The sequence below is a fragment of the Oncorhynchus mykiss genome, chromosome 8, assembly GCF_013265735.2.
Source record: "Oncorhynchus mykiss isolate Arlee chromosome 8, USDA_OmykA_1.1, whole genome shotgun sequence".
Taxonomy (NCBI): Eukaryota; Metazoa; Chordata; class Actinopteri; order Salmoniformes; family Salmonidae; genus Oncorhynchus; species Oncorhynchus mykiss.
The window spans coordinates 15,934,714-15,955,793 of NC_048572.1; the positions used below are offsets into that span (position 1 = coordinate 15,934,714).

Below are 21,080 nucleotides of genomic sequence, written 5' to 3' on the forward strand. Positions count from 1 at the left end.
CTTGCCTCCATTCATAAATGGAAGAAGTTTGGAACAACCAAGAGCTAGTGGTCGGGGGAGAAGGGCCTTGGTCAGGGAGGTGACCAAGTACCCGATGGTCACTCTGACAGAGCTGTAGAGTTCCTCTGTTGAGATGGGGAGAATCTTCCAGAAGGACAACTATTTCTGCAGCACTCCACCAATCAGGCCTTTATGGTAGAGTGGCCAGACGGAAGCCGCTTCTCAGTAAAAGGCACATGACAGCCCACTTGGAGTTTGCCAAAAGGCACCTAAAGACTCTCAGACCATGAGAAACAAGATTCTCTGGTCTGATGAAACCAAGATTTAACTATTTGGCCTGAATGCCAAGTGTCACGTCTGGAGGAAACCTAGCATCATCTCTACGGTGAAGCATGGTAGTGGCAGCATCATGCTGTGGGGATGTTTTTCAGCAGCAGGGACAGGGACAATAGACAGGATCGAGGCAAAGACAACGGCAAGACAATGCAGGAGTGGCTTCGGGACAAGTCATTGAATGTCTGAGTGGCCCAGCCAGAGCCCGAACTTGAACCCGATCGAACATCTCTGGAGAGACCTGAAAATATCTGTGCAGCAAAGCTCTCCACCCAATCTGATAGAGCTTAATAAGATGATATGCAGAGAAGAATGGGAGAAACTCCCCAAATACAGGTGTGCCAAGCTTGTAGTGTTATACCTAAGAATACTTGAGGCTGTAATCGCTGCCAAAGGTGCTTCAACAAAGTACTGAGTAAAGGGTCTGAATACTTATGTAAATGTGACTTTTCTGTTTTTTATTTATTATACATTTGATACATTTTCTAAAAATGTGTTTTTGCTTTGTCATTATTGGGTATTGTGTGTAGATTGTTTTCCCCCATCAATTTAATCCATTTTAGAATAAGGCTGTAACGTAACAAAATGTGGAAAAAGTCAAGAGGTCTGAAAACTTTCTGAATGCACTGTATATCATTTCTTTCTATTATTTGTTATTTGCAAACTTTGCCATGAAATGAGCAGCAACAGTACAGAACCATCGCTAGACCGGCACATTCCTTACTCATTAGGTGCGCAATTAAAGGGCCAGATGCACAATTAAAGTGAATTATACAAAAAAATCTAAATGTGTTTGTTTTCTTCGAGACCTAAAAATAATTGTCTTCTGATATGATTTAAGCATTAACATGGACTCAGAACATCCCATTTGTTTTTTCTTTGTGAACAATTGTTATTTTAAGAGTGAAAAACTAAAACAAATCTAAAACCAGGAAAATAAAACTCATCATTTAGGAAAATATTAAACATAATTTTTTGGAGGGGGGTCACATTTTATAGGTCCCCCTTAGTTGTTTATTAAGCATTCTTTTACCAAGTATGTTGACAGACTACTTTCTCTTGTACAATTAGGACCCAGGGGGAGAGAAGAGAAGAATGTGCCTATTTGAAAGCTAGAAAAAAATAATTGTAGCTTGCGACGTGTTTAACTTTTTTGAAGTAGCTCTCTTTCTAGAAAAGCTGCAGCGGGCGCCCTATACGGGATACCCGACAGAGGGCGCCCTATACGTGATACCCGACAGAGGGTAACTTCCGACACTGGTCCAAAATGAAGCCCCAGTATCTGAGATCAAGTAGGCTTACCCATAGAAGCCACCAGTCACTGTTAATTCACTTTTTCACTAGGCTAGATCATGTGTTACACAAAGTTTTTGATGTTAGCCAAACCCAGTTTCTATGGTAACTCATGCTTCCTTGTGTGGCTCTGTCATCAGCTGAATGTCGTCCTCAAACAATCTTTTCCCTTAGTGTGTTTACATCCGGCCCATACAGAATGGGACTCTTGTCAGATCCTTTATTATGAAGGAAGCTGTGTGCGTGTGCGCGTGCGCGTAACGGATGTGTCCATTCTCCGGCCGTTATGGCCAGTTCTGGGCCTTAACACGGAGTCACAATGTGGCACAATGTGTGTTCTGTCCAGTGGCAGCCAGTTTGTGCCAGTGTACGGTGAGCTCCCATGTCACCCGACCCACTCAGAGCTGCAGCGGCATACGCAGCCTGGTAGACCCCTGTAGGGGGACTTCAGGAGAGAGGCGTTGCTCAGTGCATGGCACCACGTCACACTCACAGCTTTAGCCACAATGGCGGACTCTGTGGCCCACAGCATTAGGTAATGTGTTCCTGACTGGGTCTGCGTCCCCAATGGCACCCTATTCCCTATACAGTACACTACTTTAGACCGGCGCCCTGTGAGTCCTGGTTGAAAATATTGCACTATAAAGGGAATAGGGTGCCATTTGGGACGCTGACAGTTTCTGGACTGTTTCACTCTGCCTTGGTGTCGGTGAAAGAGCAAGAGACCGAGGGGGGAGGGACGTGTTTAAATTCAGGGGGCATTGCGTCATCCTCCTCCCCTTCCTTCTCTCCCTCTCCCGTTCCTCTAAACTTCAGTCCCCTCACGTGGCTCAGTGCTATAAAATCCTGCCAGTCTGGGCCCATTGCAGGAAAGAATGAACTGACTGTATGTCACCTTGGCTTCTTCAACCTTGGAGATTTTAAATCCCTCTTGCTGTGCCTCTTTATTTGGAGAGACTAAGGCCGCATCCCAAATAGCAACCTATTCCCTATATAGTGTTAATACTTTCAAAGTAGTGCTCTACATATGGAATAGGGTGATGGACAAGAGTGCCATTTGAGACACGGGCTAAATTGCTGGCCCAGCCAGGCACTATGGCCCACAGGAGGGAGCTGAGGCCAACCAGGCCCCATGGCCCACAGGAGGGGGCTGAGGCCGACCGGGCCCCATGGCCCACATGAAAGGGCTGAGGCCAACCGGGCCCCATGGCCCAAAGGAGGAGGCTGAGGCCAACCAGGCCCCATGGCCCAAAGGAGGGAGCTGAGGCCAACCAGGCCCCATGGCCCAAAGGAGGGAGCTGAGGCCAACCAGGCCCCATGGCCCACAGGAGGGGGCTGAGGCCGACCGGGCCCCATGGCCCACATGAAAGGGCTGAGGCCAACCGGGCCCCATGGCCCAAAGGAGGGGGCTGAGGCCAACCGGGCCCCATAGCCCAAAGGAGGGAGCTGAGGCCAACCAGGCCCCATGGCCCACAGGAGGGGGCTGAGGCCAACCGGGCCCCATAGCCCACAGGAGGGGGCTGAGGCCGACTGGGCCCCATGGCCCACATGAAAGGGCTGAGGCCGACCGGGCCCCATGGCCCAAAGGAGGGGGCTGAGGCCGACCGGGCCCCATGGCCCACAGGAAGGAGCTGAGACCGACCGGGCCCCATGGCCCAAAGGAGGGTGCTGAGGCCGACCGGGCCCCATGGCCCATAGGAGTGGGCTGAGGCCAACCGGACCCCCTGGCCCACAGGAGGGGGCTGAGAGCAAACGACAGGGCCCCATGGCCCACAGGAGGGAGCTGAGAGCAAACGACAGGGCCCCATGGCCCACAGGAGGGGAGCTGGGGCCAACAGGGCCCCATGGCCCACATGGGGGAGCTGGGGCCAACAGGGCCCCATGGCCCACAGTAGGGAGCTGAGAGCAAACGACAGGGCCCCATGGCCCACACGGGGGAGCTGAGAGCAAATGACAGGGCCCCATGGCCCACAGGAGGGGAGCTGGGGCCAACAGGGCCCCATGGCCCACACGGGGGAGCTGAGAGCAAACGACAGGGCCCCATGGCCCACAGGAGGGAGCAGGATCTGGCTGACTGCATCCCATATGGCACCCTTTTCCCTACATAGTGCATTACCTTTGACCAGCAGTTAGGGCAGTGGTCAAAAGTTGAGCACTATGTAGAGAATAGGGTGCCTTTTGGGATGTATCCACTGTGTCTGGTTTGTTCTAGCTAGCTACACTTCACAGCCTATCAGACCCACTTAGTAGTCTAAGGTCTTATGTCAACCCACATGTGTTCCCCACACAAACTTCTCAAATATTTGTTAAACATGTAAATTTTTCCCTAGTGTAATGTCTGAATCACTTGTGGAGTAGTAAGGTAAAATGGCAGAAGGCTTTTAGCTGGTGTTGTGTTATAGGGGCTGGCCAGGAGAATATATCCATGCAGAAGGAGAATGGAGCAAGCCAGTGAGCTTTCACTAACTTTGGTTAGCCTAGTAGTGCAGAAGAGAACTTACTGTATGTTTGTTCAGAATTCTATGAACATGGATGTGTATCCCATAAATGCTTTAATAAAAATATCTTTACATTGGATTAGCTAACTTTGAAAACATTAGGATAGACTATGTATTTCTTTGTAGCTTGGACTTAGCTGCCCCCCTTAGTTTGGACTTTTAACACAGTTTGTTTTTGTGACAAATCAGAAGCATGTGACCGTCTTTTCTTTCAAGCTCTCTGGGACTTAATGGAGAGGGAGGGAGGGAGGGGTGGGTAGAGAGAGAGGGAGGGAGAGAGGGGTGGGTAGAGAGGGAGGGAGAGGTGGAGAGAGAGGGAGGGGGGGTGGGTAGAGGGGTAGAGAGGGAGGGAGGGGTGGAGAGGGAGGGAGGGGTGGAGAGAGAAGGGAGGGGAGGAGAGAGAGAGAAGGGAGGGGAGGAGAGAGAGAGAAGGGAGGGGTGGAGAGAGAGAGAAGGGAGGGGAGGAGAGAGAGAGAAGGGAGGGGTGGAGAGAGAGAGAAGGGAGGGGTGGAGAGAGAAGGAAGGACTAGTAAATCTCATCAGTCAGACTAACCCTTTGGTGTTCTATCACACCCTGAATCACGCTTACTTACTCGCGATGTGCTTTGAGATGCTTTTAGGATTCTGAAATAACCCATAGTGTCCACCAGATGTGTTTACCCTAAACACAACACGTGCTATGAGTAACAAGCACACACACCCTACTAACGCCAGACTAGCTCCAGCCTCTAGTGAATATCGCGATGTGGCTGTACTCTGCAGTGGAGGTGCTGACTAACGACCATGGGCTGGAAGAGCTTGCAGCCAGCCAACACCTCTCTAGCTAGCTCCCAGATCCTGTTTCTGCCTCTCTCCAAATAATCAATTGTCCCCTGATTTGTCACTTACTGCTGCGTATGCCAGGCCTTAGAGCCAGGCCCCGCCAGCAATGGCAACTGAACAGTCAGTATTTTTAGTAGCTCATTGGGAGTGCAAATATAACACATTGACAGACTTTCAAAGACTCATGATTTATATCATTAAAAGCAAGCAGATTGATTGGAATCCAAATATACCTAATGATTAAAATGTTCTGCTTTCTCTCTCCTTTGGGTATTGTTTAATGTTCTGCTTTCTCTCTCCTTTGGGTATTGTTTAATGTTCTGCTTTCTCTCTCCTTTGGGTATTGTTTAATGTTCTGCTTTCTCTCTGCTTTGGGTATTGTTTAATGTTCTGCTTTCTCTCTCCTTTGGGTATTGTTTAATGTTCTGCTTTCTCTCTCCTTTGGGTATTGTTTAATGTTCTGCTTTCTCTCTCCTTTGGGTATTGTTTAATGTTCTGCTTTCTCTCTCCTTTGGGTATTGTTTAATGTTCTGCTTCCTCTCTCCTTTGGGTATTGTTTACTGTTCTGCTTTCTCTCTGCTTTGGGTATTGTTTAATGTTCTGCTTTCTCTCTGCTTTGGGTATTATTTAATGTTCTGCTTTCTCTCTGCTTTGGGTATTGTTTAATGTTCTGCTTTCTCTCTGCTTTGGGTATTGTTTACTGTTCTGCTTTCTCTCTGCTTTGGGTATTGTTTAATGTTCTGCTTTCTCTCTCCTTTGGGTATTGTTTAATGTTCTGCTTTCTCTCTGCTTTGGGTATTGTTTACTGTTCTGCTTCCTCTCTCCTTTGGGTATTGTTTAATGTTCTGCTTCCTCTCTCCTTTGGGTATTGTTTACTGTTCTGCTTCCTCTCTCCTTTGGGTATTGTTTACTGTTCTGCTTTCTCTCTGCTTTGGGTATTGTTTAATGTTCTGCTTTCTCTCTGCTTTGGGTATTGTTTACTGTTCTGCTTTCTCTCTGCTTTGGGTATTGTTTAATGTTCTGCTTTTTCTCTGCTTTTGGTATTGTTTACTGTTCTGCTTTCTCTCTGCTTTTGGTATTGTTTAATGTTCTGCTTTCTCTCTCCTTTGGGTATTGTTTACTGTTCTGCTTTCTCTCTGCTTTGGGTATTATTTAATGTTCTGCTTTTTCTCTGCTTTTGGTATTGTTTAATGTTCTGCTTTCTCTCTCCTTTGGGTATTGTTTAATGTTCTGCTTTCTCTCTCCTATGGGTATTGTTTAATGTTCTGCTTTCTCTCTCCTTTGGGTATTGTTTAATGTTCTGAGCCACGTGAACTTGATGTAGTTGGCCACTCTTCAACAAAGACAACAGCCTAGTGTCAGCATAGTGGCATGCTAAAAGTACAAAAGACTAGTTGATCATCTGTTACCTCCATCTTGTTTTTTCAGAGCTTTACGGCCCAGATCAACCAAGTGTTTCCGGCTGAGGATGATGTCAACAAACATGTGGAAGACAACTGTGAGTTTGTTTTACCTAAAGGCTTCAGTCTCCACAAGGTTTTTGTTTCTCACCATCTCATAAAGCTACCCTAACTGACACCTAAGTGTTTTTACAGCACTATATGAAGTTATGAACTAAATTACAACCCTGAAACTGTTGCTCGATGCAAATGATTCCCCTGAGGATTGAGGAATGTCATTTTGTGCCATTAAGTTCTTATGTGTTTTTCATTTTGATCCATCCTCTTCTCTTGACAGTTGTGATTAGTCTGGCTTAACTTACTTCAGATCTGTTGTTTTTCAGGTTCTTTAATGTACTTGAATGAAGCCACACTCTTGAACAACGTCCGTGTGCGGTATAGTAAAGACAGAATTTATGTAAGTACTTTATAACAGACATAGCTATATCCTGCTGTCTTCCTCATCAATCTGGTCTGCGCAATGGTGAACAGGCCACAGGTTGAACCAGCAGGGGTGAGTTCAATAGAACACCCACTCATTATCATGCTAAAGCCCTGTCACTTCAGTCTCTCTGTGCCTACTGTATGTGTTGTGGTGGGTCCCCTCCCTCCCTGCTTCCCAGTGTGACAGGCGTGATGGGCTTGTCATTGTCACTCAGGGCTGTGTCAGGTGTTTGCTGGGAGGTAGGCCAGTTACAGTGGCACACACACACAGCTAGCTCTTGTTGTCACTCTCCCTGCTGGCCCCTGTGTCTACCCCAGGCTCAGGTGACCTCTATAATCAGCCAGGGAGCAGAACAGAGCCAGGGAGTGCTATCCTGTTCCCCACTGAACTTAATTAGGTCCTCTGATGTGACAGGGGGCAGGCAGGGGGACGTGAATGACGGCAGGTGCGGAGAGGAGACCGGTGGGACACTTGTTTTCCAACAGGTGGCATCTAGTGGTTGCAGTGAGAAACAGCCTACTTTGTCCTATGAAGTGACAATTCCTTTTAGCAGTGATGGGACTCAAGTGTTTTCTTAGGTCACTGAGAAAAAACTGGGTGTCATATCAACACAAATGTACGCTAGTACAGCATCTCACTAAAAACAGATTCCTATATGTGTACTAGAGTATTTCTGACTTCTCTTTGTTTTTCTCCCAGACGTTTGTAGCTAATATCCTGATAGCAGTGAACCCCTACTATGACATTCCAAAGCTCTATGCTCCCGAGACCATTAAACAGTACCATGGGAGGTCCCTGGGCACCCTTCCGCCCCACGTCTACGCTATTGGTGAGAACTGGGAAGGAAGGTTCCAAATGGCACTCTATTCCCTGTATAGTGCATTACTTTTGATCAGTGCTCTATGGGCACTATATAGGTCAAAAGTAGTGTGCTATGTAGAGAATAGGGTGCCATTCGGGACTCACACAAAGTCCCACACAAAGTCCCTGCCACTTTTGGGCTGACAATGTGTTACGCTTTCACATCTGCCCACCAGAGGGCAGTCTATAGTCATTTTGCTTACCAGTGTGATTTAGCTACCTATTAACAGGGTTGGGGAGTAACGGATTACATGTAATCTGAGCCGTTACATGTAAGGGATTGCAAAAAAACTAACTGTAATCCGTTATGTTACCAGCAAAAATATTGTAATCAGATTACAAATGCTTTTGAAAAAGTAGATGATTACTTCAAGGATTACTTTTACATTCAGAAAGGATGTTTACAAAAAAAAATCTTTGACACTTCTCTGTTTTCTCAATGACATTCAAATCAGCATTTAAAAAAGGCACAAATGTGTTCCACCTGAGCGAGTGTGACCAGAGGTCAGACACCCCTATGACGACACACCAAATGTGTTTGATGGATCGCGGGAAAAGAGCAGGAATGGACTTTTGTAGGCTACAGTCCAAACTATGTCTTCCAATGGTGTGACTATCCAACTTGAATAAACGCTCGGAGATAAGGATGACCGCAGTGGTGTAGTCTACGGCGATAGAGAGATCATTTATTGTTGATATCTATATAGCGCATTGATGTAAATCACACTGCTGCTCTCTCATTTAGCTATTTGCGCCTTACAGATTTTGGTTGTTGTCGCTGACTGTTCACAAATGTGTATTTGAGCCCAATAATGGTTGAATTCAAGAAGTTTAATTTGCCTATCAATCATTATTTTCGAAACCAGTGGACAGCCTGTGAAAATGCGCTCTTGCAGCAGCTGCATAGTGCGGATCCCATCCCAAGTCTGGCTTCTATTACTCAGTCTAATTCATGCTGATATAACATTTAAAAAATCCATTGGCCTGATGGACACATTCTCAAACTCGCACACTTTTGATAGACTTAATGGAGCAATCTGTAGATGCTACATCCATTTGGACTTATAAATTGTATATGCATCCATTGATTGTTGAAGAATATAACTTATAAATGCCTGATGATTTTAGTTCAACTGTCACACTCCATGAGAACCCAAAATATAACCTTGTTTTACCCCAACGTTTGTAAACAAAATAAATGTAAACAAACACTGTATAGCCTCATAACATGGTTAAAACAATCATTTTGATATCATGGATGGTCAGTCTCTGCATCCATATCTCTGTCTATTAATTTGAGCGGTTACATTTTTCGAGGCCCATCCCTCAGCTTTTCCCCCCAAAAAAGGCGGGGCAGGTATGTTGTTATTGAAACATTTTGTTATTGAAACAATAGGCCTATAGTAAATGCAGCATATGGCATTCCTTTTTCACGTCAATAGCACTTTCAATAGTGCTCAAAGCATGCCATTCCATGAGAGCAGTATTTATTTTTCAACTTTAATCAATGAGCCCAATCAGTCCTCCATGACAACACAATCATAAACATCAGAGTAGGGCTGGCTAATAAGTCCTTAGTTTTGGGGTCGTGCTCAGGTAAAACAATTTGGCTAAACTTACACTTCCATTTTTCCAAGTCCTATTCTTGAAGATCAAGATAATTTATTTGAATGACTGGAATTCTGATAGACTTTGGTTTTTAATGTAAAGATATCATTTAATTGTATTATATGTAGTAGAAAGCGATGGGTTAGAAGAAGCCTACATAACCAACCCATAAAGTAACGTGCAACATCCATATATGGCCAGATATGTGAACTTTAACATTATTCATCCTGCAATAGATGTCGTTCAATTGGTAGCATATACATTTTTGTCTTCTTCTAATGCCTCTTAAGGGGGAAGTTAATCTTTAAAAAGTATCGAAATGTAATCAGATTACATTACTGAGTTTGGGTAATCCACAAGTGAAGTTACTGATTAGAATTTTGGACAGGTAACTAGTAACGGATTACATTTAGAAAGTAACCTACCCAACCCTGCCTATTAACAGTGAGCATTCATTATGCAGTGTGACTTTGCTAATGCAAACATCATCTTGAGGATTCCATTCAGAGAAGTTGTATGTCACTGAGGTAAATGGTTAACAATGAATACTGTCATCTAGAATGTGATTTAGAAGTACAAGGAGCATTCATTGTACAGTTTGCATGTCTAATGCAACCATAGGCTTAATTTATGATCCCATTGAGATACATTTTGTATCACTGAGGGAAAGGAGAGGGTTAACAAATTGTAAACAACCGTCTGGATGTCTGTGTGTCAGCTGACAAGGCCTACAGGGACATGAGGGTGCTGAAGATGAGCCAGTCCATCATCGTGTCCGGGGAGTCTGGTGCCGGGAAGACTGAGAACACCAAGTTTGTCCTCCGGTAAAGTCATGACATTCCCTGTGTATCGTCAACACACAGGATGTGTCCCAAATGGCACACCAATCCTTATGTAGTGCATTATTTTATGTTTTACCAGAGCTAGTCAAAAGTAGTGCACTATATAAGGATTAGGGTACCATTTGGGACACAGACCCAGTCTGATCTGGCAGGCTGTTTCTAATGGTTCATGTAAAATAAGTATATTCTGAGAGTACTGACATTAAAGCGGAAGCTCACAAATGTTTACCTGTAGACCTATTTTCACTCTATATGATTGTAGTTGATCCCTAGAACTGTTTTTTTATATATACAGTTGAAGTTGGAAGTTTACATACACCTTAGCCAAATACATTTAAACTCAGTATTTCACAATTCCTGACATTTAATCCTAGCTAAAATTCCCTGTCTTAGGATCACCACTTTATTTGAAGAATGTGAAATGTCAGAATAATAATAGAGAGAGTGATTTATTTCAGCTTTTATTTATTTCATCACATTCCCAGTGGGTCAGAAGGTTACATACACTCAATTAGTATTTGGTAGCATTGCCTTTAAAATGTTTGACTTGGGTCCAACATTTCGGGTAGCCTTCCACAAGCTTCTCACAATAAGTTGGGTGAATTTTTGGCCCATTCCTCCTGACAGAGCTGGTGTACTTGAGTCAGGTTTGTAGGCCTCCTTACTCGCACATGCTTTTTCAGTTCTGCCCACAAACGCTCTATAGGATTGAGGTCAGGGCTTTGTGATGGCCACTCCAATACCTTGACTTTGTTGTCCTTAAGCCATTTTGCCACAGCTTTGGAAGTATTATTGGGGTCATTGTCCATTTGGAAGACCCATTTGCGACCAAGCTTTAACTTCCTGACTGATGTCTTGAGATATTGCTGCAATATATCCACATCATTTTCCGGCCTCATGATGCCATCTATTTTGTGAAGTGCACCAGTCCCTCCTGCAGCAAAGCACCCCCACAACATGATGCTGCCACCCCCGCGCTTCACGGTTGGGATAGTGTTCTTCGGCCTACAAGCCTCCCCCTTTTTCCTCCAAACACAACGATGGTCATTCTGTCCAAACAGTTCTATTTTTGTTTCATCAGACCAGAGGACATTTCTCCAAAAGGTACGATCTTTGTCCCCATGTGCAGTTACAAACCGTAGTCTGGCTTTTTTATGGCGGTTTTGGAGCAGTGGCTTCTTCCTTGCTGAGCAGTCTTTCAGGTTATGTCGATAAAGGGCTTGTTTTACTGGTCTACAACACTTTCTGAGGTCTTGGCTGATTTCTTTTGATTTTCCCATGATGTCAAGCAAAGAGGCACTGAGTTTGAAGGTAGGCCTTGAAATACAACCACAGGTACACCTCCAATTGACTCAAATGATGTCAATTAGTCTATCAGAAGCTTCTAAAGCCATGACATAATTTTCTGGAATTTTCCAAGCTGTTTAATGGCACAGTCAACTTAGTGTATGTAAAGTTCTGACCCACTGCAATTGAAATACGGTGAAATAATCTCTCTGTAAACAATTGTAGGAAAAATGACTTGTGTCATGCACAAAGTAGATGTCCTAACCGACTTGCCAAAACTATAGTTTGTTAATAACAAGAAATGTGTGGAGTGGTTGAAAAATGAGTTTTAATGACTCAAACCTAAGTGTATGTAAACTTCCTACTTCAACTGTATGTATGTATGTATGTATGTATGTATGTATGTGTGTGTGTGTGTGTGTGTGTGTGTGTGTGTGTATATATATATATATATATATATATATATATATATATATATATATATATATATATATATATATATATATATATATATATATACAGTATATTTGTTTCATTTCAGAGAAAATTGGTAAGACACATTTTGATCACAGCAAAATGTGACAACCTCTAACGAAACAAAATATAAAATAAAAATTGTTTGTGGGATCAACTACAACAGAGTGAAAATAAGGCCATATGTAAAACTTTAAACTTCCCTTTTAACTCTGATTATTTCTGCGCTTTAGATACTTGACAACATCCTATGGAACAGGTCAAGATATTGATGAGAGAATAGTTGAAGGTAAATATTAATTTAACTTCCCAGCAGCATGACCTAATACCACAGTATGGATTAGTGTTTTAATTGCTTTTCTTCTTCATCAATCCCACAGCCAATCCCCTGCTAGAAGCTTTTGGAAACGCTAAAACTGTCAGGAATAACAACAGTAGTCGCTTTGGGAAGTTTGTAGAGATCCACTTCAACGAAAAGGTGCAACAGCACCACTGCATAATAATTCACTATCAATAAAATCATCAGACAACAACACAAAAATAGTGATTTGACAATTCTTTAAAATACTTTGTGTCTGCTTTGGCTTGCCTCGAGTGCCAGATGGGTGGAGATTAGTTTTGAGACTTGTGTTTGTTCCATTGTACCAGTAAAATAAAAAAAAGCAATTTGTATAATATATTTTATAAATGTATGATTGCTTATTAAGAGCCCGGACTGCATCTTTAAATATTGAACATTATTTACAGTAGTATTTGAACCCAGTTCTGATGCTAATTGAACATGTGTTGTTGTGTCACTTAGAATACTGTGGTGGGAGGCTTCGTGTCCCACTACCTGCTGGAGAAATCCAGGATCTGCCAGCAGAGCCAGGAGGAGAGGAACTACCACATCTTCTACCGGCTGTGTGCTGGAGCCTCCGAGGACATCAGGACCAAGTTCCACCTGGAATCACCAGACGCCTTCAGGGTGAGTGTGGCCTACGGGCCTGCCTTGTTCCCTGTCTTGTCCCTCCAGAGTGGATACGTAACCAGGCTGGCGCTGTATTGCTCGGCTTGGTTCGTCTCAGTCGAAAAAGGTATAACCTTGTCTCGTCATTCTAAGGACACTGCGCTGTCCTATGCAGTCTCTGCTGTCTCTGCAACGGGGGGCAGAGAAGCTCCTCTGATTATCGCAGTGCATCATTAATTTTTAAGGAGGCTCACACCTTTTGGTGTTTAACCTTAAGATAAAATGCTGCTATAAAAATGTCAAGTCAGGATAGACATTTGCATGAATTGTTAATGGTGCTCCGTGGCTCGGAGACCACTAGATGGCACACTCAGCCATCGTTTATTTTCTTGGCATCAACTTCACAAATAAATCTATCCATCGTATTGTACTTTAAGGAAAGCCTGTTCTGTTATAGTTAGCTGGCAGGTTTTTAGCTAAGTTGTAAAAACTCTCCTCCTGCTGTGTCCACTATTGAGTCTCTCTTTTAAACTTCCATGTCTGGTCCCGCTCAGCCTCAGTCTCTTTCACTGTCTGGTCCCGCTCAGCCTCAGTCTCTTTCACTGTCTGGTCCCGCTCAGCCTCAGTCTCTTTCACTGTCTGGTCCCGCTCAGCTTCAGTCTCTTTCACTGTCTGGTCCCGCTCAGCTTCAGTCTCTTTCACTGTCTGGTCCCGCTCAGCTTCAGTCTCTTTCACTGTCTGGTCCCGCTCAGCTTCAGTCTCTTTCACTGTCTGGTCCCGCTCAGCCTCAGTCTCTTTCAGTTTCTGGTCCCGCTCAGCCTCAGGAAGATGAGGTGCTTTGACTCCACTTCTTGACAGCAATATCGTCCACTGTAATGGAGATAAACAAATGGGGTGATGCATGGTTAATGGCAGTGACATTTCTGCTGATATCCAATTCCACTTGGACATTACTATTGACCTTTGGAGATCCTGGCTCTCGGCAGACATTTTACAAGGGCTCAGGCGCATCTTGCGAGAGGTGCAGATTAGAATATAGAATTAACAACAGCACCCATATAAGTCAAGTGTCTTTTCTTTCACACCCAGTACAGATTTGTGAATTAATGGATCCCGAATTGAAAATGGGTTTGAGCAGCTAGACAGGAAGGAAGTTGCAGTGAAAAGATAGGATTAACTAAGTCAAACGTCAATGCTGACACATATATGGTTTCAGCGGTAGGCTACATCTCCCCTCTCATATTTTCATAAATGTGTGTACTGTGTGGCCGTGCCTCTTATTTCTATCTGTCCAGTGAAGCCACTCTTCTGGGCAGTAAGCAAGGCACTTCTGCCTGATTGAGCTACCTTCCTCTAATGGTCTCATCCGTTTTAAACTTGTTTTCTGCTGATCTGGAAACAAAAAATGAGGTGGGGAGGGAGAGAGATACAGAATCCTCCCAAAGGCCTATCTCTGTAATGAAAACCTTTGTTCCGTTTCAGCTGAGAATACTCCTCTCGTACAAACAAGATAAGCCACCGGATTCTGTTTTGTTTTTCTCTCCTACCCACCTGGGAAGTTGTCGTCGCACTCACCATCAGGCCGTATCTCTAGTGACAGGCAGGAAGAGAGCAGGCTACTGAGAAGTCATTAAAGTCGCACAAAAGCAATTACAGAGAGGGAGAAACGTCTTTTGTGCCAAATATAAACTCTTTGCTGTGAACAATGGTGAATCCTCAAGACTCAAGAAACGAAAAATCAGTATTTGAGTCCACACAGAGACAGTGATGTGGATATATTACTTTGCTTTGACTTTCAAAAGTCATCAAGTTTGCCATATTGCAACTGGTCATGCATGGTGTCCGATGTGTTGACGATCATGTTAAACCATCCTGGACCAGCGTTGATGGGATATTCAATAGATATTTGAGGTATTGTTAAAACTGTCATACTGCGGTATATTGATCCATGAAATCTGCTGCTGTTTACTGATTCTTGTCTATGTTGCAGTATTTGAACAGAGGATGCACTCGCTTCTTTGCAAACAAGGACACGGACAAACAGATCCTTCAGAACCGCAAGAGTCCAGAGGTACGGTACATATCTTAATCTCTCTCAACCCCCTCACTCTCCATCTCTCTCTCAACCCCCTCACTCTCCATCTCTCTCTCTCAACCCCCTCACTCTCCATCCCTCTCTCTCTCTCAAGCCCCCCACTCTCCATCTCTCTCACCCCCCTCACTCTTCATCTCTCTCCCTCTCTCAACCCCCCACTCTCCATCTCTCTCAACCCCCCCACTCTCCATCTCTCTCTCTCTCAAGCCCCTCACTCTCCATCCCCCTCTCTCTCTCTCTCTCAACCCCCTCATTCTCCATCTCACTCTCAACCCCCCCACTCTCCATCTCTCTCTCTCAACCCCCTCACTCTCCATCTCTCTCTCAACCCCCTCACTCTCCATCCCTCTCTCTCTCTCTCAAGCCCCCCACTCTCCATCTCTCTCCATCTCTCTCAACCCCCTCACTTTCCATCTCTCTCTCAACCCCCTCACTCTCCATCCCTCTCTCTCTCTCTCAAGCCCCCCACTCTCCATCTCTCTCCATCTCTCTCAACCCCCTCACTCTCCATCTCTCTCAACCCCCTCACTTTCCATCTCTCTCTCAACCCCCCCACTCTCCATCTCTCTCTCTCTCAACCCCCTCACTCTCCATTTCTCTCTCAACCCCCTCACTCTCCATCCCTCTCTCTCTCTCTCAAGCCCCTCACTCTCCATCTCTCTCCATCTCTCTCAACCCCCTCACTCTCTCTCTCTCTCAACCCCCTCACTTTCCATCTCTCTCTCAACCCCCTATCCACTTTCTTTCCTCGTGCACATTATATATTGGTTGAATTGCATCTTCACTACTCCATGTATTCCAATATCCATGAAAATCACAGACGGAAACACTCTCTCTTATCTGTAGTTTTTGGCCAGGATTCCCTTTGCTATCTAATGACAGACAGTTTCTCATCTCTTGAACTAATTGGAAATGCACTTAGGCACGACTCTGTCTGCGGAGAGAGTGAACAGAATGTACTTCTCTACCCCCACCTTGCTCCCTGTATCTGTCTCAGTGGCTTTTACCTTTACTTAATGGATTGCTCAGTCAAAGGAGGATTGTTGTTTTGTCTTGGTCTGCTGATGCAGTGGCTTCTAGTAGAGACATGTTTTACTTTAAAAGTTTTTAAATTCCCACAAGTAGCCTAAAAGTTTTATTTTCATTCTGGCCAGATGAAAACCTTTTGTATTTTACCTCTTGAAAAATTGTTATCTGAGATGTGATGCAGATAAGTTGCAAACATTTGAATTAGGAAAGGAGCCACTGACATGACCGTATGGATAGATGTAATGTACCACATCAATGAGAATTCTTTATCCTCCCAATGAAATGACTTCCTTCCTTTGCCTTCTCCCTTTGATGAATTATGCATACAGCTGTAAGTACTCCAATATTGCAGCTGTGTGTATGGCACCCCTTCAGAACTCACCGTAATGAATTGTTATTGTTATGAAGAAATGACCTGGACAACACTATGCCTCTTTTACTCTCCTCTTGAGGGACAATGATGATTCATTTGTTCTGTGTAGGCTAGTTGGGGACATCAGAAGAAGTGTCTCTCTGAGTATGGACATTTTTAGTCAGATAACATTTTTTTTAGTAAAGGTAATAGTACCGTTTAGTTTAAACGCATAGACATATCAGTAATTATCTTTATATTGTTAAAACTAGCAAGTAAGTGAAGAGATTCTGAGTACTTGTTGGGTTGAGTTTTCAGTGTATGTTTAACCTAAGCAGATTATATTCAGGTGAAGCTTTAGGTGGTAGGTACAGTACAGCTAGGTGTTGCTTTAGGTGGTAGGTACAGTACAACTAGGTGTTGCTTTTAGGTGGTAGGTACAGTACAGCTAGGTGTTGCTTTTAGGTGGTAGGTACATTACAGCTAGGTGTTGATTTTAGGTGGTAGGTACAGTACAGCTAGGTGTTGCTTTTAGGTGGTAGGTACATTACAGCTAGGTGTTGATTTTAGGTGGTAGGTACAGTACAGCTAGGTGTTGCTTTAGGTGGTAGGTACAGTACAACTAGGTGTTGCTTTTAGGTGGTAGGTACAGTACAGCTAGGTGTTGCTTTTAGGTGGTAGGTGGTAGGTACATTACAGCTAGGTGTTAAGGTGAATAAGGCCTTCATGCTTATTGCCAGTGCAAATAAGCTCGTACCAGGGTGGCAAAACTCTGGGAACTTTCCCAGAAATCCAGATTTCAGTTTCCAGAAATCCTGGAAAATTGCCAGAATTTTGTAATCCTTGCCCATACATTGTTCCATACCATGTCCCCTGTCCCTTGTGTTGATTATATGTCTCTTTACATTGCTTCTCTATACAATTCAGGACAATCAGGTGATTTATGAATTTGGTGCTGTGACCAGGACTACTTCTTTTAGATTTTATTATGATGTGAATTTTGGGAAGATCTTTTTTGTCTCAGGGTTCACATCAGTGCTGTGTGTTGTGGGGTTGCATGCTTTCTCTAAATGCATGATGTGGTTTTGCTCTGTAGTTTAGGGCTTGTGGTCAAAATTACAAAATCTTTTGTGTCCACCAGAATGTCACAGTACAATGGTTTAACAGAACTTGGGGTAAGTGTGTGTGTGTGTGTGTGTGTGTGTGTGTAATGAACATGCACTTGTGGAACGGTCATTAAGACACTAACAGCTTACAGACGGTAGGCAATTAAGGTCACAGTTATGAAATTCTTAGGACACTAAAGAGGCCTTTCTACTGACTCTGAAAAACACCAACAGGATCGGGAAACATCCGAACATCACATCTGCGGGACAGGTACAGGATGGCAACAACAACTGCCCGAGTTACACCAGGAACGCACAATCCCTCCATCAGTGCTCAGACTGTCCGCAATAGGCTGAGAGAGGCTGGACTGAGGGCTTGTAGGCCTGTTGTAAGGCAGGTCCTCACCAGACATCACCGGCAACAACGTCGCCTATGGGCACAAACCCACCGTCGCTGCACCAGACAGGACTGGCAAAAAGCGTTACACCGAGTCCTGTACTCTGGAGCGGGATCAAGGTGGAGGGTCCGTCATGGTCTGGGGCGGTGTGTCACAGCATCATCAGACTGAGCTTTTTGTAATTGCAGGCGATCCCAATGCTGTGCGTTACAGGGAAGACATCCTCCCTCATGTGGTACCCTTCCTGCAGGCTCATCCTGACATGACCTTCCAGCATGACAACGCCACCAGCCATACTGCTCGTTCTGTCCCTGATTTCCTGCAAGACCGGAATGTCAGTGTTCTGCCATGGCCAACGAAGAGCCCGGATCTCAAGCCCATTGAGCACATCTGGGACCTGTTGGATCTGAGGGTGAGGGCTAGGGCCATTCCCCCCAGAAATGTTCGGGAACTGGCAAATCTAGTGCAGTCCATGAGGAGGAGATGCACTGCAGTACTTAATGCAGCTGGTGGCCACACTAGATACTGACTGTTACTTTCCCTTTGTTCAGGGACACATTATTCCATTTATCTTAGTCACTTTCTCTAAACTTGTTCAGTTTATGTCTCAGTTGTTGAATCTTATGTTCATACAAATATTTACACGTTTGCTGAAAATAAACACAGTTGACAGTGAGAGGACATTTTATTTTTTTGCTGAGTTTATGTGTATATGTATATATGTGTGAGACATATATACAGTTGAAGTCGGAAGTTTACATACACTTAGGTTGGAGTCATTAAAACTTGTTTTTCAACCACTCCACAAATGTATTGTTAACAAACTATAGCTTTGTCAAGTCGGTTAGGACCTCTACTTTGTGCATGACACAAGTATTTTTTCTAAAAAATTGTTTACTGACAAATTACTTTACTTTACTCATAATTCCAGTGGATCAGAAATGTACATCCACTAAGTTGACTGTGCCTTTAAACAGCTTGGAAAATTCCAGAAATTGATGTCATGGCTTTAGAAGTTTCTGTTAGGCTAATTGACATCATTTGAGTCAATTGGAGGTGTACTTGTGGATGTATTTCAAGGCCTACCTTCAAACTCAGTGCCTCTTTGCTTGACATCATGGGAAAATCCAATGATATCAACTGAGACCTCAGAAAACATTTTGTAGACATCCACAAGTCTGGTTCATCCTTGGGAGCAATTTCCACATGCCTGAAGGTACCACGTCCATCTGTACAAACAATAGTACGCAAGTATAAACAACATGGGACCATGCAGCCGTCATACTGCTCAGGAAGGAGACCTGTTCCGTCTCCTAGAGATGAACGTACTTTGGTGCGAAAAGTGCAAATCAATCCCAGAACAACAGCAAAGGACCCTGTGAAGATGCTGGAGAAAACCGGTACAAAAGTATCTATATTCACAGTAAACGAGTCCTATATCAACATAACCTGAAAGGCCGCTCAGCAAGGAAGAAGCCACTGCTCCAAAACTGCCATAAAAAAAGCCAGACTATGTTATGCAACTGCACATGGGGACAAAGATCGTACTTTTTGGAGAAATGTCCTCTGGTCTGTTTGGAACTGTTTGGCCATAATGAGTTTGGAGATTGCCATTGTTAAGTTTGGAGGAAGCTGAAGAACACCATCCCAACTGTGAAGCACGGGGGTGGCAGCATCCTGTTGTGGAGGTGCTTTGCTGCAGGAGGGACTGGTGCACTTCACAAAATAGATGGCTTCATGAGGGAGGAAAAGTGAATATATTGAAGCAACATCTCAAGACATCAGTCAGGAAGTTAAAGCTTGGTCGCAAATGGGACTTCCAAATGGACAATGACCCCAAGCATACTTCCAAAGTTGTGGAAAAATGGCTTAAGGACAACAAAGTCAAGGTATTGGAGTGGCCGTCACAAAGCCCTGACCTCAATCCCATAGAAAATTTGAGGGCAGAACTGAAAAAGCGTGTGCAAGCAAGGAGGCCTACAAACCTGACTCGGTTACACGAGCTCTGTCAGGACGAATGGGCCAAAGTTTACCCAATTTATTGTAGAAGGCTACTCGAAATGTTTGACCCAAGTTAAACAATTTAATAACAATGCTACCAAATACGAATTGAGTGTATGTAAACTTATGACCCACTGTAAATATGATGAAAGAAATAAAGCTAAAATAAATCATTCTCTCTACTATTATTCGGACATTTCACATTCTTAAAATAAAGTGGTGATCCTAACTGACCTAAAACAGGGAATTTATACTCTGATTAAATGTCAGGAATTGTGAAAAACCTTGTTTAAATGTATTTGGCTAAGGTGTATGTAAACTTCTGACTTCAACTGTATGTTATATACATATACACATACATACATACATACATACTGTACCAGTCAAAAGTTTAGACACACCTACTCATTCAAGGGTTATAGAATAATAGTGAACACATCAACACATTGAAATAACACATATGGAATCATGTAGAGTAATAACCAAAAAACTGCTAAACAAGTCAAAATATATATTATTTTGAGATTCTTCAAAGTAGGCACCCTTTGCCTTGATGACAGCTTTGTACATTCTTGGCATTCTCTCAACCAGCTTCATGAGGTAGTCACCTGGAATGCATTTCAATAAACAGGTGTGCCTTGTTAAAAGTACATTTTTAAATGTCTTTCCTTCTTAATGCTTTTAAGCCAATCAGTTGTGTTGTGACAAGGTAGGGAGGGTATACAGAATATAGCCCTATTTGGTAAAAGACCAAGTCCATATTATAGCAAGAACTGTGCAAATAAGCAAAGAGAACTTTGAAGGTTTCTTCAAGTGCAGTCGCAAAAAAACATCCAGGGCTATGATGAAACTGGCTCTCATGAGGACCGCCACAGGAAAGGAAGACCCAGAGTTACCTCTGCTGCAGAAGATAAGTTCATTAGAGTTACCAGCCTAAATGCTTCACAGAGTTCAATTAACAGACACATGTCAACATCAAGGAGACTGCGTGAATCAGGCCTTCATGGTCGAGTTGCTGCAAAGAAACCACTGAAACAGACACCAGTAAGAAGAAGAGACTTGCTTGGGCTGAGAAACACGAGCAATGGACATAAGACCGGTGGAAATCTGTCCTCTGGTCTGATGAGTCCAAATTTGAGATTTTTGGTTCCAACTGCCATGTGTTTGTGAGACACAGGGTAGGTGAACGGATGATCACTGCATGTGTGGTTCCCACCGTGAAGCATGGCGGAAGAGGTGTGATGGTGT

The 21,080-nt window shown here is 43.8% G+C and overlaps 1 protein-coding gene across 7 annotated transcripts in view; it reads left to right on the forward strand.

Annotated features, from left to right (window-relative positions):
* The window catches only part of LOC110529476 (unconventional myosin-VI), a 130,476-nt gene that overhangs the window by 42,138 nt on the left and 67,258 nt on the right, over positions 1 to 21,080 (forward strand). For 6 of the 7 annotated variants that reach the window (XM_036984870.1, XM_036984869.1, XM_036984872.1 and 3 more), the window contains exons 3-10: positions 6,375 to 6,444; positions 6,730 to 6,803; positions 7,530 to 7,659; positions 10,018 to 10,123; positions 12,136 to 12,191; positions 12,283 to 12,380; positions 12,705 to 12,869; positions 14,842 to 14,922. In XM_036984870.1, the coding sequence (XP_036840765.1) occupies positions 6,375 to 6,444; positions 6,730 to 6,803; positions 7,530 to 7,659; positions 10,018 to 10,123; positions 12,136 to 12,191; positions 12,283 to 12,380; positions 12,705 to 12,869; positions 14,842 to 14,922 (780 nt within the window). Of the gene's footprint in view, positions 1 to 6,374; positions 6,445 to 6,729; positions 6,804 to 7,529; positions 7,660 to 10,017; positions 10,124 to 12,135; positions 12,192 to 12,282; positions 12,381 to 12,704; positions 12,870 to 14,841; positions 14,923 to 21,080 lie in introns of those variants that run through there. The other variant, XM_036984875.1, reaches the window with a different exon arrangement.